The sequence below is a fragment of the Hippoglossus stenolepis genome, chromosome 8, assembly GCF_022539355.2.
Source record: "Hippoglossus stenolepis isolate QCI-W04-F060 chromosome 8, HSTE1.2, whole genome shotgun sequence".
NCBI classification, from domain to species: Eukaryota; Metazoa; Chordata; class Actinopteri; order Pleuronectiformes; family Pleuronectidae; genus Hippoglossus; species Hippoglossus stenolepis.
This window is the reverse complement of record NC_061490.1, coordinates 7,674,806-7,698,587: the sequence shown is the minus strand read 5'-3', so window position 1 is coordinate 7,698,587 and position 23,782 is coordinate 7,674,806. Positions and strand designations below refer to the sequence as shown.

Below are 23,782 nucleotides of genomic sequence, written 5' to 3'. Positions count from 1 at the left end.
TTCTTTCATACAGAGGCAAATGACTCACCATCATCAAAAAAGAAACAGTCAATCAAATCAATATCAAATCAGAATCATAGTGTATGAGATTTATGACCCAAAGTGTGGGTTATTTATTTATATATAAAATGTGAGCGCAAGTCAATGAACTGATGTATGACTGAGCTCTATTCAGACAGATTTGTACGTGAAAAAAAACAACTTTCAGACTGATTCAACTTTTTACTGAAAAATTCTGATTTGCTTCAAACACAAAGTAACATGAGATAAAAATGCAGTAACTAAAACAGAATTATTGGTATACAAATGATACACTCTTCATTGCTTTTTGTACATAGTTTTACATAAAATAAATATTTGAATACATTTTCATGTTGTGATTATGTGTTTGTTACGTATTGAACATCACACATTCTCTGTTACATTATACAAGGTAATGCTTGTTGGGGCTCAGAACTGGCAAAAAAAATTATTACAAGCTAAAAAGTGCTCGACTGATTCTATAGTTTCCCATATGAGACTTGTTTTAGGACAGTGCTTCAACTCGATACACAGTTCTCCCAGTACAGGTCAAAGACCGGAAACACGACCTTCACAACCCCTAACGAAACTTCAGCCAGTACACCACTGTTTGTTTCAACTCACTGCAATCTCACAAACACCGATATCTTCATAAAAAAAAAAATCTTACACCATAGAATTTAAGCTGATCGCTTGTTGAATTTAACACTGGCTTTGCCCTCTGTAACTCTTCATTTGAATCTTCAGCTAAAGGGTTCGGTCCCTGCACTTTGGATGAGGGATGACTCAGTGTGCTATTTCAGGCTGAAAGTTCAGTTTGATATAAAAAATATGAGCACAGATAAATTAATGTCATCATTTCTATTAAGGCCAGATCTGTCTCACTTTTCCTCCGACATTCTTAATCAGGAACATGATGATGATGAAGGTCCAGTACGAGCCCTGTGACGTGTCCTCGCTGCTTCCAGCTCCATTAACACTACATGACTCTGTAGACAGGGTATTACAGGGCTCAGCTAATCTCTGCATGTGATGTGACGGAGCAGTAATCATGAGTCCTGAGTGTGGATCCCAAAACTCCAAACTCAACACTTTCCTCCATTGTTTTCTCCGGTCACCCAGCAGGCTCCTTCTCTCTTATTCCAAGGGCAAGACACGTACAATAAAGGTGAAAAAATGTTTGAGGTATTAATATATACAGGATGTAGTTCTTTAAAGGGATACTCCAGTAATTTAGGATTGCACTCCCACCAAACACACAGGAAAAAGAATGGTGAAAAATAAATGGTCCTTTCAGTCCCCAGTCACCCCGGATACTACAATTCCAATAATACAACTTACTATTATCGTTTACTACTTATCATTCCAGTGTTACGCATTAACGTTCACAAATGTTAAATCTGAGGCCTCAGCCTTCTGAGTTAGACATATTCATTCTAGATAAACTAAAAGATGACCATTGAATGGCCAGTTCGAACAGAAGGAATTATAACAGACACTAAAAACCTTCTTATTTATATATATATATATATATTTGTAGTCCAGGCTCCATAGACTTTCTGTAAAATGTGGTATTCTTGAATCCATTGTTGTGTGAGGACTTACAGAGGGAACCGAAATAAATACCCTCCTCAACCAATGTCTGGCCCACAAACCAAACCACCAACTCAATGAGCTGCTTACTGCACTGCCAAGGCAAACTGAAACTACCACAACAAACCTCGAAACAAACTGAGACATAAAACTCTCCTCCCTCATGATGCTGGACTGCCTGTTCTTCCTGTGCTGAAAGAAGAAGTATGACTTTTATTTCCTCAAACTGACACTAAATAGCCTTCATGTTTTCATTTCCTGTGATAATCTTTTTCAGTTTATATTAATATTACAGTAATATTAATAACGATACATATAATACATTCAGTTAATTGATTGTGTGTCGTTTTGATGGAACAGGGGGACATGTGTTTTTCAGCCCGTGCTGATATATGGTTTATATGGTTATAATGAAAGCTATAATTGAATAAAGTTGTTTTTATCCTTCACCTTCAGTCAAATTCATAGAATAATGGCTGTCATGTTCTCCTGTTTTAAATAACGTCAAAATATAATATGGTGATTGTAAAACAAATAGTGTCAAACCTAAAGAAAAGATCCTCTCTGCTCTCTGAACCATTAATTAAAAATCAATCACTATGATGCAGGGCCTCAGGACGTATCCTGCTCAGGGCCCATCCTGCTCAGGGCCCATCCTGCTCAGGGCCCCTGGAGGAACAGACCTGTGTGAAATGAGTTACTAAAAGCTGCAACAACAACAAACACCTCACTGTTCGTAACTCCTCACCGTCACACGTTGACCATAGGATTGAGTAAAACGGTTTATACTAATCTGAGATAATAAATCAAAGTGTAATTTGTTAGATTATCTGCTGCTGCCTCTTAACACTTGGCAAGAAAAAGACTGTTGGGTGTAATTTTCTAATGTGCAAGTCCAGTTTTCACACACATCTGCACATGTGTATAATAATGTGTGCACTATAACTGATCTTAGAACAGAGCCAGCTGAGTAAAAGGCAGCTTGACAACACACTAGAAAATGACGATTAATGAAAGTCAAACTTGTTTTAAGAGACAATAGACTGGGGCAACCACAAGAGGGCAGTACACTACATGATGAATCCAAAGAAGCAAACAGGACAGACACTGTTCTGAGATCAGATGTGAGGACAGGTATCGCCTCCCACTTCGCTTTCGTTCTAATTGATGCCTGGTTTAAGCTTCAACAGGGCACGCAGTGCTTGACTTGCTGGCCCTCACGGCACGCCACTGATTCCAGATTACTCAGTGATGTCAGTTTCTCACAACAACAGAGCATTTCCACCAGCAACGCCTTTTTTCTAAAGACTTAAGAAACCCACAGCTTGAGGCAGTCAGGCGCAGCACAAACTAAATATTTCTATTTCATATTTGAATAAAAGATTTACTATAATATGTCTGGAATTTTAATAAATTTTAATTGAGTTGAAAATAAACAGTCAACGGATCTTCACATATATAATGTAATTTACAAGTTTCTTTGTATACGCAGAGTTAGAGGTGACATGTTGTGAGTGTGTGTAACTGAGCCCAGGTTACTGTGGGACAGACAGGAGAGATGTGGATTGGGGATTTAGCGGCTGATTACTTCCTCCTCTCTGGTTCAAGGGGAATGACCTGGAAAATAAGCTGCTCTGTAGCTGTTGACCAGTTGGAAGATGAACCTGGACGCATGCATCTGGTTGGTTGGACACGGACGTGCACAGAATTGTAGCATCACAGAAATGGTAGTGATACATGAATGTTGCTTTGTCTTTCCTTGCCCCCTCTCACACTGCCATGCTTCTAGTACCTGGAATGAGGGGATAAGAAACAAGAGCTGGAGGACATACGGGACATTTCACCGCTGGTTAACTAACATTTTTGAATGAAAACATCATCATGAACTCATTAAGAAGCTCCACATGAAGCAGATGGCTTTAAAGCTGCTCTCAAGGAAATAATGAAGCAGCTTGTTTGTTTTTTGTTTTTTTCTCAGAGTATAAGAAATGATCTTCAGGGTGGTGGGACGAGCACTACATTCTGAGTCATGTGGAAAAAGAAGCAGGGTGTGGAGGAACAGGATCACACATTCAAAGACAGGTTTGGAGCTTTGGGGTCCACACAGTGATTCCACTGAGGAGGTCGTCCTCTGTCACAGAAATCCACTGGGATAGTTTTTTATGAGATCTAAAGTCTGTACACTGTTCCCCCTCGTGAGGTCTTCAGGTGAACCCAAACCCCCGACACAGACCCGATCAGTCCTGTGTCTTCACAGACATGACCTGGTTTGAATGAATGTGAGCATTGTAATTGGAGGTTTGATTGAAGCTGCCAGGACCCGACAGCAGCAGCAGATTAGTCGACCAATAAACAGCCGAGGCAAGTTAGTGACGACAAACCACAGAGACTTCTCCCACAACCTGCTCAGTGCTGATCGGACCAGATGCTGCTTGTTGTTAAGACTGATGTATTGTTTGTTTACCTGGTGCATGTAAACCAGCAGAATCTACACTGAAGGTAAATGTTGTTGCCCTGATGGCATAAGGCTTGAGGTGACAACCCTTCACGTACTTTCCCTTCTCTCTACTGTCAACTCTCGGTAAAAGTATAACCCAGAAATACCTAGAAAATAATGTCTTGAAGTTCACATTTATTAAATGATAATTATTTTGTAACGCTGAATCTTCCTCAGTGTGCAGACTCGGATTATCTCAGCCCAAACACGTACAGACAGGTGCACAGAATAAGCACAAACCAAGCACTGTCACTGAAGTGGAATATCTTAAAAAAGGGATTTCTGCATTATGTTCCAATATCTGTCTTTTATTGTTCACATGTTTATCTTTAATTTATGTCTGTCTTGTAATAGCATCAATTCATTTGACCCCTTTTAAATCATCCAACCAACCGCACAGACCATTCTTATTACAGTGTTTGATTTGTTCCAATTCTCAGCACCTGACATTTGGGTGTTTGAGAGTTGATGTCTGCAATCTGCATGATAAAAAAATGAAAATGCAGTAAATGTGAAATTTAAAACATTTTTTTCTTTAGTTTCTTTCTTTACAGTGTTATAATCAATACCATTAATACAATCTAGTCAAATGACATATGTTTTGACAGACTGAAAGTGAAAACAACTGAGGCTTGTTATTCCTTGAAGTCACTGTTGAACAAGATACAGCAAAAACTGACTCAAGCTTCTTCTCACTGATTTTTGTTATGACATGTATTAACATCAAACAGAAAATTTATATAGCAAGAAACTTTTATCGTTTCAAAATGTCACTGACTTTTTTTATACCATATCTCATTGTTTCATGAAATCTCTAGCAAAAGAGGTTGTATATTATTGCAACATGAAAAATATCCTGTTATAAGGTGAAGAGGTTCTAGTTAAATCTGGTCATAATGAGAGAGACTGCTATTTTTTGTCACAGCTGCAGCAACACAGTCAGACCTCCACAAGAGCACTGATGAGAGAGAGAGTGTGTTGTGTGTGTGTGTGTGTGTGTGTGTGTGTGTGTGTGTGTGTGTGTGTGTGTGTGTGTGTTGGCACCGTTTTTACAGCAGCTTTAGTTTTAATATCATCCGTGCTGCTGGTGCAGACTGGTAGTTGAGGTGAGATGGTCCTGCAGGTCCGTGCGGTCGCTCCACACTCTGCTGACAGTGTGGACTCCTCTGTGCCGCCCTGCTGCGGCTGGGCTTCACCTCCACAAGGCACTGGTAGACACTGATGCTGAGGGAGGAGGGGAGGGACAGAGTCGGAGGGGGGGGGGAAGGATAATTCATCATCGCCCTGACACCCCCCCTCCACCCCGCCCCGGGTGCAGGACAGTGTCCTTCTCCTCCAGTTTCCCGGTGTAGAAAATGCTCACACCTGCCGTCCAGTGGCCACCCAGGAAGAAGCGAAGTGCCTGTGAGCGTCAGGGCTGCAGAAGATGTGAGTCGGAGAGCGGCTGGTCCAGTCTGACACTGTGGAGTGTGGATGAGCAACTCGAACATAAACAGAAAGTCTGTATCCCTGAAGATTGTTTCAATGAGATTTGGCACACCATGGCACTACATTATTTTTGAGGGTGGGGGTGGTTAACTGATCACAGTGGTCACAGTGTCCTGCAGTCTCCCAGGATCCACTCTTAATCTAGTAGATCCTTCATTGTGGGGTACCTGCCATCAAACAACCAAGAGATTGTTTTAATTATCAAATGATAAAAATATAGTTTTAATGAATATTGACAATCTGTCCCAGTATGTGAGAAACACTTTACCTGTGCAAAAAAAGCTTCAATCTGACGGATGCTCCGGACACGATCTGTTCACTTTAAACCACTCGTCGATACATCTAGAAGACATATCGTACATCTTACAGTTTTTAAAGTCACCCTTAATGAAACTGGATCCACTTGATCTTCATCGTCACATATTTTTTCCACCCTCTTTTAAAACAGTTATCACAGATCTCATACAAAGATCTAAAACCATATCGGAAAACAAAAGTAAAACAACTATTTCACAAGTGGTCCATTACTTATTCCGTGTTGCAAGCATGGATCGAAGAGGCTGTGTGAGTAGAAAAAAAAGTACAAAATCCACTAATGCTGTATAAATTCGGATCCACATTAAATGTCACTGTAGCTCTCACATGACAAAGACAGGTCACTGACACACGGACACCTGCACACCAGTGTGCTGCTGAGTAACATGAGCCACTACTAAAAAAGCTTCTATCATAATGAATAAATATCATTTTCCACCTCATAACAAAACATAACACCTCTAAATCAATCATTTGAATGATTATGATGCTGCTGTGGAGGTGTGTTGGAGAATCACCTCATTAACTATGCTGGAATAAACCTCATTTTATGACCCGTGTGTCATAAAAGAAATAAAGTGATGCAGCACTTTCTAAACTGAGCATCTTACCCTTTGTGGTAGATGCAGAGGCAGGGCAGGCGAGCGATGGTGTCTCCCTGCACCAGCTCCTCCAGGCAGATCGCACATTCTCCTGCATCCTTAGTGAGGACGTCCTCTGTAAGACAACACACACACACACAAACACACATCACATCAAAAATATGGTACAAGGACACTGTACATGCAATGTGCGCCTGCCCTGATGCTGAAGCAGCAGCGGTAACCATCCTGCAGTGGCAGGTAAGTATTGTACCGAAAAAAACAAAGTACCGTGAAATTTTTAGAATTTTATCATCGACTTGGTACCGAAGTATCGGTTCTCGTGACACCTCTTGTATCTGTGCGTGTGTGTGTGTGTGTATGTACTTTTTGAGCATAGACCTTAGGGAGTGAGGACATTTTTGGAAAGTGAGGACATTTTGGCCGGCCCTCATTTTTTCAAAGGCTGGTTTGAGGGTCAAGATTTGGTTCTATAGTAATTGTAATTAGGTTAAGGTCAGGGTTAGGCATTTAGTTGTGATGGTTAAGGTTAGGTTTGGGTATGGGGCTGGCACATATGCCAATGAGTGTCCTCACCAAGATAGAAATACAAGAATGTGTGTGTGTTGGTGTGTTTATGCCTAAACATGGAGCAGTGTTCATCTTGCTCTGCTTTGAATAGCATTGAACCAGGAAGTGGAAGTCATCATGTGCACCATTAAACTCATCACCTGCAGCAAAACACAGTCATTAGGACTGGCCTTATGTAACTGTGGATTAACCCACATAGGCCTGGGAAAGCCAGTTATTATGGGCTGTAGCACATCCAGCTCAGCTGAGGGAAAACATCTTTAATATACGGACGGTGCCTGTAAGTCGTTCACACAGTTGAATGACAGAGAAAAAGATGGGAGAGTAAAACTGATGTAAATATTTGTCTTGTTACCAAATGTTTATTTCAGAGGCTTAAGTTCACTGGTCTGGTCCAAGAGTCTGTTTCTCTGTTAGTTCACATGCATGTTCACAAATCATCACTTTACAATGTAGAATTACCACTCTTCAGTTGTATGCCTCCGCCAGCCAGTGCAATGTCAGTCTACTATCTTTATCTAATCAGTTAATCTTTGAGTCCAAGTGACAACTGGTCAAATTTGAAAGAAAACCGGCAAACTTGAGATATCATGTTCAAAGAAGCAAAACACATGTCTTTAGGCCACCGTGACCAAGACCTTTAACTTTTGTCCATCGCAATCGTATCAGTTTATCTTTCTGACCAAGTTAACATTTTCTGAGATGTTGCGTTCACAAGACCAAGAACCTATTTTGTAGGGTCAAAGGGAGAGTATCTCTATTTGATCTTTGACCAGAAAATTCTGTTCAGGTCATCCTTGAGTCTAAGTGAACGTTTGTGCCAGATGGAACGAAATTTATTTTGGGCATTCCTGATATATAACGTTCACAACTCAAAGTGAGGTCATGTGACCTTGACCTTTTGACCTTTGACCACCAACATCAAATCAGTTAATCTTTGAGTCCATATTAATATTTGTGTGGACTTCAAATGAATCAACATCTCCTACCTCTGATATGATTACTGGAATGGAGTGTGAAAATGGTCAAACATATGGTCAAATATAGTCACAGATAGTTATCTGTCCTTGTCTGTAAATATTGATTACTTTCCTTTCTTGAAACATTTAGGCAGCCCTGATATATATAAAAAAACAAAAGAAAAATCAAGAGAATATAACCTCTTTAAAGACACCAGCAGCAGGAATCAGAATCAGGCGCATTGAAGAGCAGCTTTTACTGCAGCAGGTTGACCTCTGCTCCCTTTCTCTGGGCTGTTTAATTTACAACAGTGTCATCAGCCTGTTTCGCAGCAGCTTTAAATCAGAAATGAGGTCATGAAAATCTCAGGCTCTATAATGCAGTTCTATGGAGACACACAGAGACAGAGACAGACCTTGTACCTTTTGACAGGTGGCTCCTTGTTTGAAGTCTTGAATGAAAAAGATAAATGTGTATATTGTGTATCTGTTCAGTTAACATTTGACGAACATATACACAAACATTAATCAAAAGTAAACACTGCTCAGTGTGGTGTTGTTTGCAAATGATTAGTTGCTACGACTTTTGATAAAGTGCACATGGTGGTGAGTGTGCGTTTTATTAGCGGCCTGTCCTTGGACGGCAGAAAGCAAACAAACATGCTGATTATAGACCGTCTGCGTGTGAGAGAGTGTGTGTGTGTGTGTGCATGTGTGTGTAGCATGCAGACAGTGGGAAGCCCTGAGCGGCTGATTATCTTATTAGAATGGCCACGAACACAGCAGAGCAGCTGTGATCTCTGGACTCAGTGACCATGAGACACACACACACACACACACACACACACACACACAACACACACACAGCTTAAATTACATGATTGGCACATTTTTTAAGTTTCAGGGCAGCGTTAACAGCTCTGTGCTCTTAGTTTTGGATATTATTATGCTAACATTGATAAATAGGGCTAAACATGGACGATGCTGCTGAGGATGATGGGATGATGGGAATGTCACTACTTAAGATATGTGGTCATAAACCAAAGTATTGGACTAAAGGTATGTATCTTCGTCCTGAGGGGGGAATGACTTAACCAGACAATCCAATCAACAGTCAGGGGGTCACCAACATCATAAGGATTCATTATTTTAAAACCATAAATATCTGTACAAAGTTTTGTGCCATTGATTTGCACTATCCTACAAGCAGCTATAGAGATATTTTGTTGAATTAGTGAAAACGTTGGTCTTTTTTTCTCCTGGGTCCATATTCATCATTCATATTTACAGTGTAATTATTATTTTATCACCATGATATATATATATATATATATATATATATATATATATATATATATATATATATATATATATATTGTCCATATCATGATGCAATAGGCTGAAATATAGATTGTATGTAAAGATGGACGACATGAAGGCTCCTCACAATGGAAGTGTAGTAGAGGTCATAACTCCCACCTCCTCCGTGTTAGTGGATGGGACATCGACCAAATGAAAGTCAAAATACACAGATACCATTTTCGAAAAGATGGTTTCTGTCATTGTAGGTAGCCATTATCAAACTGATGTATGTAGAAGTAAGTTTCATTTTAATTAGTTATTTGATGCTATAAAAAGTTGGATGAAAATTTATAATTGACAGCTGAGACTGACTCGTGGTCGTGTGTAACAGCTACTGAAGCTCCATCCCCCGATAGCAACTATGCAGACTCTGGATCCAAATGATGCTTTTGGCACAAGTTGGCAGCATTCTTACCCAGGATATTTTTGGAAAGTGGGAGGAAGTGAAGATGTATCATCCATCTTAATATATGTGCTATGGTCTGAAAACACAGGATCTGTTTCATGTCAATCCTGGAAGAGGAATCTCTCTTCTGTTGCTGCTCCGGACGATTGCTTTTGGTTTTTCTCTGTGCTGTATTCTGGACAGATTAAAAACCCTTTTGAGACAATTTTGTGGCAGATCATACTGTGCATCAAAGTCTTAATTCCCATTTAGTGTTGTCACGATACCAAAATGATGGTTGCAATAATGATAATTTTTCGATACTTTTCGTAAAAGTATCTCTATCTGAGCCAGTGGCACCAGACTTCTGTATGAAAACCGATCTGTTAGCACACCGATTAGCTCACTTTAAACAGCATCATATCTTCAATTAGGTGGAATGTGACCACCTCAGTCTATTTCCATTGTTTTATCCTTTGCTGAAATCCAAACAAATTGCTGATCTTATCAGATTGTTTGGCCTGTGTTCGTGCGTTAGTCAATGACAACAGTTTCTTTGTCCTAATCTCAGGAGAGAGACTTTGTCAATATGGTTACAAAGTGTTACCATATAATAAAGAAATCCCATTGTGTGACATTACATAGAAGTACAGAATTGTAATAATGAGCCTTTATATATAAATTTTGTTTAGTCAAAACAACCAGCAAGAAGGGCAGGTTAGCATGCTAGGTGGCTAACTTGATATTTGGATGCAGTTTTCATATTACCTTCTTCAGAGTGTCTCGACATTTTGCTTTTGTTTTGGACACAGAATTGTCAGCTTCATATTATAGTTTCATTTGTTTGCATGTGTGAGTTAAATAAGAATGATGAGTCCTACCGTTGTACGTCACTCTGGGTTTGGTTAAACACAAAACCAGGTGAAGATCCATCTCATCCGAGGACACGAACTTAGAGCACACAGGGCACTTGAAGCCTGCAGGAAAAAAGGAACACACACAAAACAATTAAAAAGAAAATTAGATCATCTACGGAGGGGTGGAAAACCACATTTAAAAAAAAATCATTGCTCACTCTTTACAATGTCCATTATCATGATGCTACACTTTTCATTTTTAAAACAAATGGTGTTAGAATCCATCCATCCATCTTTTGAGTGGGGAGCTTAAGCCAATCCCATCTGGCATTGAGCGAGAGGCAGCCAGTTCATCACAGGGCTGACATATAGAGCAAAATAACCATTCACACTGACAATTTAGAGTCTTAATTAACCTAAGCTGCATGTTTTTGGACTGTGGGAGGAAGCTGGAGTATCTGGAGAGAACCCAAACAGACCAGGGCACCCCGCCACTTGTTAGAATCTCTATTTATAGATACTGTTAAGTCACAAAATGATCATTCTAATGCCATAAAACACTAGCTAAATTCCAATGCAGTGTGGACATAATGTCTTCAATGTAGAAAAGTGATGTCATGTAGTTTGTTCTTTATATTACACATGATGATCCTCAACTGAAGCACCTTTTCTAACATCTGAATGAGGGTAGACAGCATGGGAGACTGTATTAGTTGTGATTCATCTGTTTGTGTAGAAGAGAGACGGATGGACAACATCGTTAGTTCTTACAATTCTAAAAATAGCAACGGAAACTTCGTGATCTGCCCCTTCCGTCCAGATCTGCCGCTAAATTTAATGAGTTCTTTCTTGGCCCATGTCCAGTCATTCTGCCAAGTTTCAGAAACAAACCAATGGATGGATGCAAACACATCAGCTCCTTGGTGAAGGTAATAAAGAAACAGCCTTGTAATCAATTGCAAATCATGGAAAAACCACAAACATAGTATGTAAACGTGGTTTAAGGTAAAGTTTCCATTGCAACCTTTTTGGTAACAAGCAACATTACAATAGAAATGTTTGACAGGAGACTCCCCATACAAATAAAGCTCACAGTGCTTGGTGCAGCAGTCTGAGCACTCAGATTAAAGTCCACAGCCTGGGTAAAGGAATAAAAATCTATCTTTACAAATGAGCATTAAAGTGAGTATTGTGCAATCAGGTTGTCTGTGTAAGTGGGCGTGTAGTGTGGGCGTGTAGTGTGTACTCAGGTCAGACCCACTCTTACTGAGCTCTGCCCATTTTATATGCTCACTTGTGGAAAATTACCAGATTCAAGATTTCAAAGCAGCAGTTCACAAAAAAGAAATTTGCCTCCACATAAAATACAAAATTTTTCGCCTTTTGGTCACAGTTTGGTTAAAATTTAGGCAACAAAACAACTTGGTGAGGTTCAAGAAAAGATAATTGTTTGGGTTAAAAGAGACCATCTTACTACCATGTGCAAAGGCCTTCTGGCAGAGTCTTGAAGGCCAACTTCTCCCATGTGCATTTGACAAACCAATGGGTTATGTCACAGGGGGTTGCCACTTCGTCTCAACTCCTTCCTCCTATATGTTGGTGTGCTTTCTTTTGGCAACAACTTCCAGTTAATGTTTAGCAAATTCAAGATACTCAACCACAATGTTGAATGTCTTGAATTCTCAACAGAAAATTGAATAAAGGTGGACATTTTGGGAAAGTTATTAAAAAGTTTAGGTTTCTCACCATTTAAACAACCTAGTCACGACCATTATGTCCTGACAGAAGCATGGAAATGAAAAATGTTGATGGGCAAAAAGTATTGAGTGCATCTTTTATGACCATTTATGGTTTCAGAAAGAAGAGGAAGAAAAAAAAAAGAGGAAGAGCACTAAGATTACCCCATTGTTTAAAGAAAGCTTCATGTGTACATTTGGATAGTATTTGTGGTTTTCTTTCAGTTTCAGTAGAACACACTCTTCTGTTGTTTATGGAAACTGTTGGACCACTTGTCTTGTAAAAATTCTTTCAAATCTCAACGACATTTTTTCATTTATCAACAAACAGGGTTAATAGGGATACACAATATTTGTTGTACTTATCAGTACATGGTTTATGCTTAGAACTATATTTTTCCTGTTTTATAATCACCAGGAAACTGGAAATTACTTTGAACTGGATTCCTGGGAATCCTATTTCCTGGAAAATAAAAACACTAACTCACTATCTTGGCATAGACCAATGTGACATATATGGTTCTGGTGAACAAACTGAAAGCTAAACAGCAGCTTCTTAGCCACTGGCCAAAGCTTAACAATTATTAACACTGGTAAGCACAATTCTTCATAGCTTTCAATCTTTATGCACCTCATCTGCTGCCCATCAGATCTGCTGCTTGGAGAGCATCCCAGCGTTTCGAGTCCATTATTGAACGCCGCTCTGCTGCAACCCCTGAATCAGCACACCCAGGAGTCCATTCTAATAAATAGGATTTATGAATCATCATTTTATCGATAGGTTCACTGATTATTAACCAGCCCAGCTGCCCACTAACCTCCAGGTTGAGTCTATCACAAAGACACAAACAAGCATATGCACAAAAAGAACATTTAGCATCACTTCAATGTTCTTCCTTTCTTCTTTTCAAAAAGGCTTGAAAATTCACAAGTTGAAAACTGGCAGGAATAAAGAAAAGGTCTTTCAGAGGGCACCCATCCCGTCCTCTCTGCCTGCAGTGCTCTACTCTCTGTCGGGGAAAGAGAAACATTCAGGCTATCTGTTCTGCAGAAGAGTCAAAAGACGAGACAAAAAAATGTATATAAAGATGGCAACGTGACAGCCCCCCCAAAAATGAAGCCAAAACATGATCGTCCCCTTGTGGCTGACAACAGGGCAGGTCATAAACTCTGCCCCCTCCATGTTATCAAATGGGACACGGACCAAACAAAGAAACATTTAAGTACTTGTTCAATAAATTTTTTGTCAAAGATGGTTTCTGCCATTTTAGGTGGTTCTCATCATACTGATCTTTGTTTTTTCCCCCGATAAGTTTGGTTTTAATTAGTTATTTGCTGCTATAAGTACAGGGTGAAATGACATGATCGACAGCAGAGACTGACTCACTGTCATCAGCACAACATGGTAGCCTGTATCCATGAGGAGGAAGTGGAGACGAGTCCTCCAACTTCAGTGGTCAATAAGAGGAAGAACAAATGAGGAAGAGCCAGAACAAAATTTACATTTTGGTTGTTTTTGTTTCAGTTTTAAGATTACATGCCTTCCTGTTACTTAAGAAAACTGTCTGTCTAATTTGTCTGAGGCAATTCTGTCAAAAATCTATGAATAAAATTACAGATCATGTTCATTGGGCTACAATATTTTCTTTCCCTTGCATTTCCAGTGAAAACATGGCCCCTCCACAACCTGCTCATGATTACCCTGAGCTTCCCCTGCCACTGAAGGAGCAACACAAGGAAGCCTGCAAGACAATCAATGATCAAGGTGAAATAATAGCACAGCTTCAAGAACAAGCAGTTCTTCTTGTTTCAGAGCAACAATGATAAAAGTTCTAAACAGTGTTTTCAGATCAAAAAACATTTGAGGCAGTGTTGATAGTACTACAACCTACCACTGAAAACATGGAAGGGTTGAGTCAGACACAGCAAATAAGGCATGCTGATTAGATATAATGCGGGGGTTTTGTATTCCTAAACTGGCAATCAATGACTAGTTTTTACTTTCCCTCTGTGGTGTGAGGCAAAGATTTCCAGGACATGACCTTCCAGTGTTCTTCAGTGTGTCACAGTCAACTGTAAAAAGGACAAACTTTACAGATTTCATGTTATGTTCATCTCTAACTAGGCCTTGGAGAGAAACTGCAAACAATCATGTTCCTCCTTGTTTCTGAAGCACTTTCTCACATACAAGAGTTATACATGTATAAGACTACAGAAATACATGCGCAGAGATGTATAGCTCAAAGTTCTCAACTCTGAAATATACTTCAACTACAAAGCTAATAACACTTTTTTAAATGCTTCATTGGTAGGATATTATTATGAGATCTAGCTACAATTTTAGGAGAGAACATGCTACCTTTGGTTGGGCAGGAAAATGTGATCTGTTGATGTGTTTAAAATGAGCATTTGAACATTTACTGTAGCAGTCAGAAATGTTCTAGCTGTGGCACCACTCTGCAAACTGAGCAGTTTCTCCACAGCTGTATCTGAATGATGTGAGGTGCCTCGTTTTCACATTATAGTGTTTAATTGTGCTATATTAGCAAGCTAATGAGCTAATTATTCAATCCAACAAACAAAGGCGGTCACCATTCATGCATTACTTTCCATGTTGTGCACATATACCTCCATCGAGTTACTGTAGGCTTTTAGCAAAAGGGCCCATGTATCCTCGTTGTCACCATTTGCCCAATTACTGAAAGATTACATTGAAGCTTACATAGAAGGTTTAATGTCCACATGAGCACTGGGATAATAACTTAAGCCTTTTTTGTCCACTCTTTTACTATTGGAGAACTTTTGGTTTTGGATCACACCCTCTATACTTCTATAACCCTCTATAAGATTTTGTGTGAATGCTGTTCCATTCCTGCCTCTGTTGCACAAGAAAGAACAGGTTCTCTGCAGATTAATACTACCACATACTTCTAGTGGGCCATGATCAATTTGTATGAGTCCATATATATTGTTAGGAAGATCTTGAGGACAATTTGGAACTGGAATTTCAACTGAAGTTAAGACAGTGAGTGAAGCAGAGCCTCTCCAATCACAACCGAAACAGCCCAGAAATCAGCAGAGACTGAATCATCCTACATTTCCTCATCAGCCTTAAGAAATCTGTTCCCTCACTAGAGCAGCCTTGCAACAGATCCTTGTTGCTTGGCAACTGTTGCATCCCAGGGATTGGCACCTCACTGCGGAGCTGTGAGTGGAGTCAGTGCCGGACCGATTGGATCCAACTGAAAGGTGCCAACAATGAGACGATGTCTGTGATAATAGTCCATCAAAGCCATTCTGATTTCGCTATATGAAGTAACCAGTTCATTTTGTCATTCAAATTTTTAGTAATTAATCAATTGTTAAAGATTTTTTTTTAGGAAAAATGACAATTTTTATTTTTGAATTCTCAGTTTTAAGCATATGGTGCGTTTCCTGTAATAGTGTAAGCTAAAAATTGTTGGCCTGAAACAATTTAAAGTTAAAATTTGGCTTTTTGATGGGCACTCATTGTAATACTCTATATTATTCTTTATATCAATAGAGTAATCAAATTGGCAGATTCTTACAAACAAGAATTCAGATTCAATAAGTGGATTCCAAAGAGGATCTAGCAGAAAGCTGGGAAGCAGAGGCAGTGGAACTAGGTCGATGTTGGAGACAACTGAGGGTCATCATATTGATAGCTGAGTTGAGAAACGGTTGGCCTTCTAATGCTTGTATAATTCATATCACTGGCACCTGCACACCAAGGGACTTGGAGTGAGTAAAAGAGGAAGTAGAGTGAAGAAGGAATAGGAGGGAGTGGGGCTGGAGAGGCCAGCGACAAGAGGACTATAAATAAACGTGCTTTTCAGCTGCTGGGAAAATGGGGTAAATGATGAGAACCATTCCTCCAGTCAAGTTAATATACCCCAGCGTTCTACTTAGGTCATTCTCTTTCTCCATCAGTAAATATTAGCATCACACACAAACCAACAGCACCCAGAGGCAACAGTGGAAATACCAAAATATCTCACTCAAGTCCAAGGTGCTTTTAGATTATCTGGGAAATAACACCTTCTGTAAACCAACAAGGTCACCTTTATTTGACCAGAATTTAAAGTCTATAAAAAAAACTATAAAAACAGTTTTTGATATTAGGACCTTTACTACCATAATTTATAGTGTATTGAACTACATTATATTTTGGCCACTGTAGATCCACACATCACTAATGATGAACTGAATATGGCATTGAATCATATTACACTATTACCAAACCTTTTTCTCTGTATGCTCTCTCATTCTCTGTCTCTCTTTCAGTCAGTAGATCTCCAAATATAAATATAAAAATGAATACAATTAAATTCAGTGCAATGTGCATACTCTCACTTGTGCTTTAGCTATTTTTTGTGTTTTAAGAGCCAGAATGGTTGGCCTACTGAGCTGTAGGCGGCTGACAGAATGGTGTAGGACTGGCACCTGACCAGCTTCCACCCAGCTATCTTCTCTCCGCTCAAACCAGACTTCTTGTTTGAGTATGAGGACAAGGAGGTGCAAAATGAGTAGGAAGTGGAGTCACAAGCCGTTTTTAGACATGTCTTGGGGAGGATCTGGAGAATTGGGTCCAGACTTTCTCAGCCTTTCACACATGCACAACGCAGCAGGGGGGGGGGTCCTCTGCTCAGACTCGTTCACAACAGCAAGAAATTCTCTGCAGAATTCAGGTGAGGGGTGACACAGCAGGCAGAGGCAGGAAGTAACGTATTAATTCCGCTGCATATATCACGTGATTTCAACGGCGTCTGCTTTTATCACCACAAACTCTCTTCGTCTGTTTCTTCTACATTAGTGGCTCCACTCTTTCCTCTGGATATATTTATACTTCCTTTATTTTATTATTATTATATTATATTTTTGTGTCTGTTGCGTGTTAGAAGCGTCATCAACTCCTCACTTGTTCGTGGTGAATCCAGTGAGGATCCCCTGCTACGCCCTTACATTGGATTCTGCTGACTTTATACTAGGGGGCCTGGCTGAGAAAGTCCACAGAAAGTCCAGAGGCTCTCACTCAGTTATTTGCGTTCACACATACGTAGAGGGTCTACGGAGAAAATGTGGAGGATCTCCAGCGTTTAGTGCATGTCTGAAAGCTGTGACAAACATAGGCTACATCTGATTCTCACTGATTGCCAAGCTTGTAAATCTCCCATTAACCAATAAGATTAAAACATAACATTTACAATGGACAAGTGTCTAGTACACAAAATATGTTTGTATATAACAAGGGTTCCTTTGGCACATGTTCTAATAGCAGCATGAATAATACAACAAGAGGATCATACACCTGCAGCTAACTGACTGAAACTAAATAAAAAAGACCAACAGGGTGGAATTCCATCCCCCTTTTAAACCAAAATAACCCCAAAAAATTCCCCCATAAATAGGCCCTTAATGTGAGCTCAGTTGAGCATCCTTTAATAATGCTGATAACTAAAATCACACCATTTTGAAAAGTTGAAACCGAATTGCATCGAAAAGGAAAAAAAGGCCAGTGCACTTTGCTTCGCTCTCCCTCTCTCTCCTGCACAAACAGATCAGATTGACCATGAAGCACCAGGAGAACTCCTACCTGCATCTGTGATTTTTAAAACATCCGTAAAGATTTTACCATCTTTGGCTGGCAGGCCAGATTCAGCATATACTCTTCAGATATCGCTTTTGCTGTATGTGTTCACACAACAAGTATACACGTCTCGACTGCCCCTGCAGTGTCGTCATGTGCATGCACAACCCTGGCCGATCAAAAGTTAATCATATAGAGATGACTCCCAAGTAGTATTCATGGTGATTAGAATCAACAAACAATTCTGAAGTTAAAAATGAATCTATAAAAGCAGTAATCTATTGACATCTCATTACACAGGCAAAATATGATGACTAAATTAGACGGTTGGGGAGACAAGCTGTGAGCCCAAAGCCATTTCCTTCAGACTCCACAGCTGCTACATCCACGCAGCGAGACAGCACCAAACATCTGCTGCAGTATTCAAATGAAGGGACTCGGCCGCAGAGATTAGGAGAGCAGGTTAGTTAGCTAAAGGCTTATCTCTTCAAGGTAGATTTCTGCTAACCTGGAATGACTCAGCCACCAACAGTAACATGGCTCAGAGCTGTGGTGACTGACCTGCGGACATTGCTCCAATAAGACCCAATGTAATAGTTCTCAGCAGCAGAGTGCTGGCAACAGATCATTGGTCCTTGGTCATGAATAATGACAGCAACACTAAAAAGACATTATTAGACCGTGCATTGTCTCCTCAGAAGCAACATGGCCTCCTGCTCATTTTCATCAATAGGAATGAAATAACAGCCACTGTTGATGAAAAATACATACTGACAAAATTACCAAATGTTCTGTTTAAACACCCTTCATCAGTCAAACGTATTTATATGAAAATTAATGTATATGTGTATGTGTACACACAAAGATGCAATATGTGTAACTTCAATCGGGGTAGATTTGAACATGAAAAGACCAGAACCTGTTGTGAAGTCAGTAATTCTCTTGCACTCTCACACTTTAGTTTTCTACATATTAGTTACACTTAATTAGTTTCTGTTCACCTTTTCACCTCAAGCACCTTCACATTGCAAACTTAGTTAAATTCAGATAGTGATGAACTTGTCTATGCACAAAGAAGGGACCCTGCTGTTGCCAAGAAAGCGCCGATGACATCAGTCCAGCTCCCTCAGCCAAAGATTGCAACAGCCCCAAAACCTACGCAGGAGAAACAACTGGGAAATACTGGTCCAGATTTAAAAAAATGACGTAGTCAGGGGCAAAATGAAGCAATACGCTCTGTTATTGGTCTTAACGCTCCCCTCACTGGGTCATCTGTTTCTGATAAACTATTCTGAGACCTTATTTTTGATTAAGAGAGGTGAGATCCACATTCCTGTCAAACGGTGGGCTTCCTCTGGAGGCTAATTCATTCGGACAAATTATCAATTTAACAGTTTACATGCTTTTATTTAAAATATCTGGTGAAATAAAAATAATCCGAACGATGTGGCTGCGATTTTGACACACAGTTTGACCCAGCTGCCAGCCACTGCTGTAGTAAGGGAATGGAGGACGTAGAAGAGGACATGATCATGATCTGTTTGCACGCTGCCATTATACAAATGAACAATGTGAGAGCTAAGGATAATGGTTTGTAGCAAATACAATTTTACAGCTAGTGTTGTAGAGACATGTACAGCTCTGTTTAACATTTAAGGCAGATTTATTAAACCTTTGATCCAATTGTAATAAAAAAAAAAATTAAGGAAACAGGAAGCAACAGCAGAATTGGAGTAGCAGACGGAAAATCTTTAATTTCACACAAAGGTGCTTAAAACCCAGGTTTACAGTATGTGCCCAGCCCACTACGAGCACATACAACAATGAAAGGTTTGCTATAAAATGCTGCTCGGCCAAACTGGTAAAACTAGGCTGCAGAGCTGCGCTATCAGACTCTATGTTTGGAAGCTGCATTCATTCAGATCGCACACCGACAACAGGAGAGCATTTCCATTCTGAGTTTACAGTCAGACAGGGACGGAAATACTAAAAGCAGTCCACACATGATGGTTGAACTATGACATTGTATTGCATGTGCAGGAAATGAAGACTTCAGCCAACCTTTTCCAGGGCAGGCTTCTCCCTGCCATTATCAAAAAGTGCATAAACTCAAGTAACACCTCATTAAATGAATAGGACCCCTGTCCCCGCCATAGATTTAATCAATTCAGTGGGGAGAATTTGGTTATTTTGACAACTGATGGAATTCCTTTATTCGTACATTTAAGTCAGTTTGAGTGAAATTACTATGTAAAGTTGTCCAATTACTGTGAGGGCTGAACAATAAATGCTGTCAGAATGATCTCAGATATCAGTCAATTTATTACCATGTCACACAGAGCATCGTTTTTAAAGCAGCAGTTACTAGTGTGTCTTTCGTCCATGAGCAAACATTTACCACCATTTCAGTCAGTTTAACAAGGAGCTTTCAGCCATAAAACACCAAACCTGCCAAAACTAAAACCTCTTCATTGGAAAACTGCAACTGTTCTCAAATTGAGGCAAAGACTTCACTTTCATGCATGGCCTAACAAACACAGCTAATCTTCTGAATTGACTGGAGATGATTGGAAAACAGCTTTGGCTCCTGATTGGTTAACCTCAACATGCCATGAGGAGAGCTGGGGGACCCGTTGATGCTGATGTGCAGCTTGTAATGGCATCAAAAGCAGCTGATTGAGTCACTTAAGTCAATCTTAAGACCTGGACTGACGTTCATTGATCCGATGACTTCAAACAGTCAGGGTGGATCAATGACATCAACAAGAGGACTTTCAAAAGGAGGCTAACGCCGGTTGTTTTAACAAAGTTTGGTTCAGCTCACTCTCAAGTCATCACCATCATCATCACACATGAGCATCATTAAAACCAATGGGGCAGAATCTCCATCACTGCCTGTGGACGTTTTATCAGTAGTAAGTAGAAATTACAGAATAGTGGTGCTAAACTACATTTTAGGTCATTTAAAATGTTGACAGTTTGTCCTTTGAGTTTTACACTTAACTATCCCACTCACCCTACTTGGTGGTAGTACTGAAACTATAAGAGCTCATGTTGATCCTCATTTTGAAATGCTTCCCTCTCCTTTGCTTGCATTTGATCATTTTCATTGTCAAATAATGTGTCACTGATTATTTATGGTAACTAAGTTCTGTTGTAAGATAATCATTGCGACCTAGTGGGACCTGTTGGGATGGTGTGTGTTGTGCATTGGTCCTACACCAAATAAAACTGAATTAACTGAGTTGAATTAACTGTTTGGTGGATTGTTTCTTATATGACCAACTCTGCTGCTTTCACATAATGTTCCCTGTGAATTCATTTGATTGACACGTTGTTCTGTTGCTTATTAGATCTGCACCATCAGGCTGTATTTCGAATGAAATCTAAGTGTATAAGAAACCAGTGGAAGAACTGAACCGGGCTTTGGATAATCAATAAACCCTAGTTGTCGCTGACTCATTGGTTTTGTATGTAATCATTAACATTTAGATGAGTCTGGCCCCCATCCTGCAGCATCATGTGTCACCACACTCCAGTGAGTCCTGAGCTGTGTCAGCAGCACACACTGCCCTCTTACCTCCAAAGAGATTGGGCGAGAGGTGAGCTGGTAACGACCCGATCAGCAGCCGGGGACCGTCGTGCTCTCTGCCGGGGTGCTCCATGTCCGCTGCCTCCTCCGGGCTGCTTCCCTCGGACTCCGGGGAGCTGTAGGCTCCTCTGCTGTTGGGTATGTTGATCCCAGACCGAGGTCTGGTCCCGGAGCCCCCGGAGCCCCCTACAGTCCTGGCCCTGGCCCCGATGTGCTGGCTGGTGCCGGACGTGGCTCCCGAGGCGCCGTGGTACCTCACTCCCCCGGCGGCAGACCTGCTCACGTTACTGCCGTTGCTGCTGGAGGTGCTGGAGGGCAGGTCCGAGCCGGAGTAGGCTCTGGTCCGGCCGTTAGCAGCTGGATTAGCGGTGGGGCCGCTCTGCTTCGCCCCCATGTTAACCTCCACTGATTCGGCTTTCAAATATTAAAGCGCCGCTGCGGGACAGTGCGCCAGATTTACGCCCGAGGCAGATGGCTGCAGGGCACACGGAGGCAGGAGCGGAACTAACTCGGCGGCGCTACGGTCCCATGGAGGTGAGCGCAATGTCAGTCAGAGCAAAGTTGAACCGCACATGTTCGACTTCTGTGAGGAAAACTTTATCCGCCGTCACCATCGTCTTCCGTCAGTTAACAGTTGTGGTCGTGCTGCAGATAACGTGGATGGTTCCTCTGAGCCGCCGCTGTAGAGCCGCTGTCCTCCGGCCGCTGTTCCCTCCTCAGTGTCCGCTCCGCCATGGCTCCTGAGCGGCGTGAAGGAGCGGAGACCCGGGCTCCTCACACCTCCAACACATTGCTTTAAAGGAGGAGGTGACAGAGGAGAAGGTCCGGCATCGAACCGTGTGATCAGTGGCCGCGGGCAGATTGTCTGAGCAGGTTAGCTGTTAAGCCACCTGAGCTCACGAGTGTTTCCGGGGAGGATTTTCAAAATAAAGCCACTGCAGTGTTTCAAGAGAACAGGTACACCCGGATACACATAGCTGAAAAACAGCCCTGAATTTTTATTCAGTTTCATATATGTGCTTTAGGCTCTTATCAGTATTAAGTAGACTATGAGCTAGTAACCTGTACTTTGATACCACAGTGCTTCAAGCTACCACTATATAAATGGCATCATGTTAAACTTTCTCAAGCTGCTTTCAGACATGCACTGAACTCCACATACTCTCCGGAGGGGCTGTATGTGAGAGCTTTCAGACTCTCTGTGGACTTTCACCAGCCAGCCCCCTCATATAAAGTCTGCAAGATGTCTGAAGGAGCCAATGAGAGAACACAGCAGGAGATCCTAAGCAGGATTCACTGTGAGCAAGTGGGTGTGTTGATGACGTTTCTAACATGTGACCAACGCAAACATAAACAAAAATAAAAAATAAACAAAAATAAAAAATAAATAAAAGAAAGCCAATATCCCCGCATGAAAAAATGTTACCATACACTTAAAAGGTGTCAAAAGCGTTTGTGATGATAAGGGCAGACGCCTTATACATATGATTTCTGCGGCAGAATTATTAAGTAACATCCCTTCTCTGTCTGCTGCACCATCCCTCATTGTGTGGTTGTGAAAGTGTCTGAGCGGAGAATATCCTGCCCTGTTGTTCATGTGTGAAAGGCAAACTCCAGAGAAAGTCCAGACCCAATTCTCATCATCCAGAGGTCATGTCTGAAAATACTTTAAGTGCTTTATAGTACAGCTGACATTCATCTATTCACACAGTGCTTCAGGAGACGTCAGGAGCTCTGGCCCAAGGACACTTGCATGCGGATTGGTCAAGTTGGGAATCAAACCACTGATCCTCCCTTTCGATAATGAACCAACCATGTGGCAGTGCAGAGCATAAAATCATGCAGCTCCAGGTCAGGGGCTTCAGGGAGACACGAGACGTGATTGTTTGAGTGTTTCTAATAAGCCTGGTCTCCAGAGGTTTTCACACATATTGGAGTCAAAATAATAACCATCCAGTGAGCAGCAGCTCTGTGTTGATGAGGGAGGTCAGAGGAGAATCGTCAGACTGGTTGGAGCTCACAGAAAAGCTTCGGTAACTCAGATAACCTCTTTACAACTGTTGTGGTCAGTGAAGCATCTTCTAATCTGAACTACTCAAATCAGTTTATATAACAGGTCACATTCACACAATGCTTCTATATCCCACATACATTCCCACAGTGCTATTCTGCTCTCAGACATGCAGACTGGTGGAGC

General features: G+C 40.9%; 1 protein-coding gene across 1 annotated transcript; it reads right to left on the bottom strand.

The window, feature by feature from the left end:
- Positions 1–82: 82 nt before the first annotated feature.
- On the bottom strand, positions 83–22,469 carry znrf2b (zinc and ring finger 2b). The gene is made up of 5 exons (XM_035164435.2): positions 21,574–22,469; positions 10,674–10,769; positions 6,526–6,631; positions 5,868–5,941; positions 83–5,766 (listed from the first exon to the last, which is right to left on the bottom strand). Exons 1-4 carry the CDS (start codon positions 21,977–21,979, stop codon positions 5,884–5,886), a joined length of 666 nt encoding a protein of 221 aa, XP_035020326.1. The 5' UTR covers positions 21,980–22,469; the 3' UTR covers positions 83–5,766; positions 5,868–5,883.
- Positions 22,470–23,782: the final 1,313 nt, after the last annotated feature.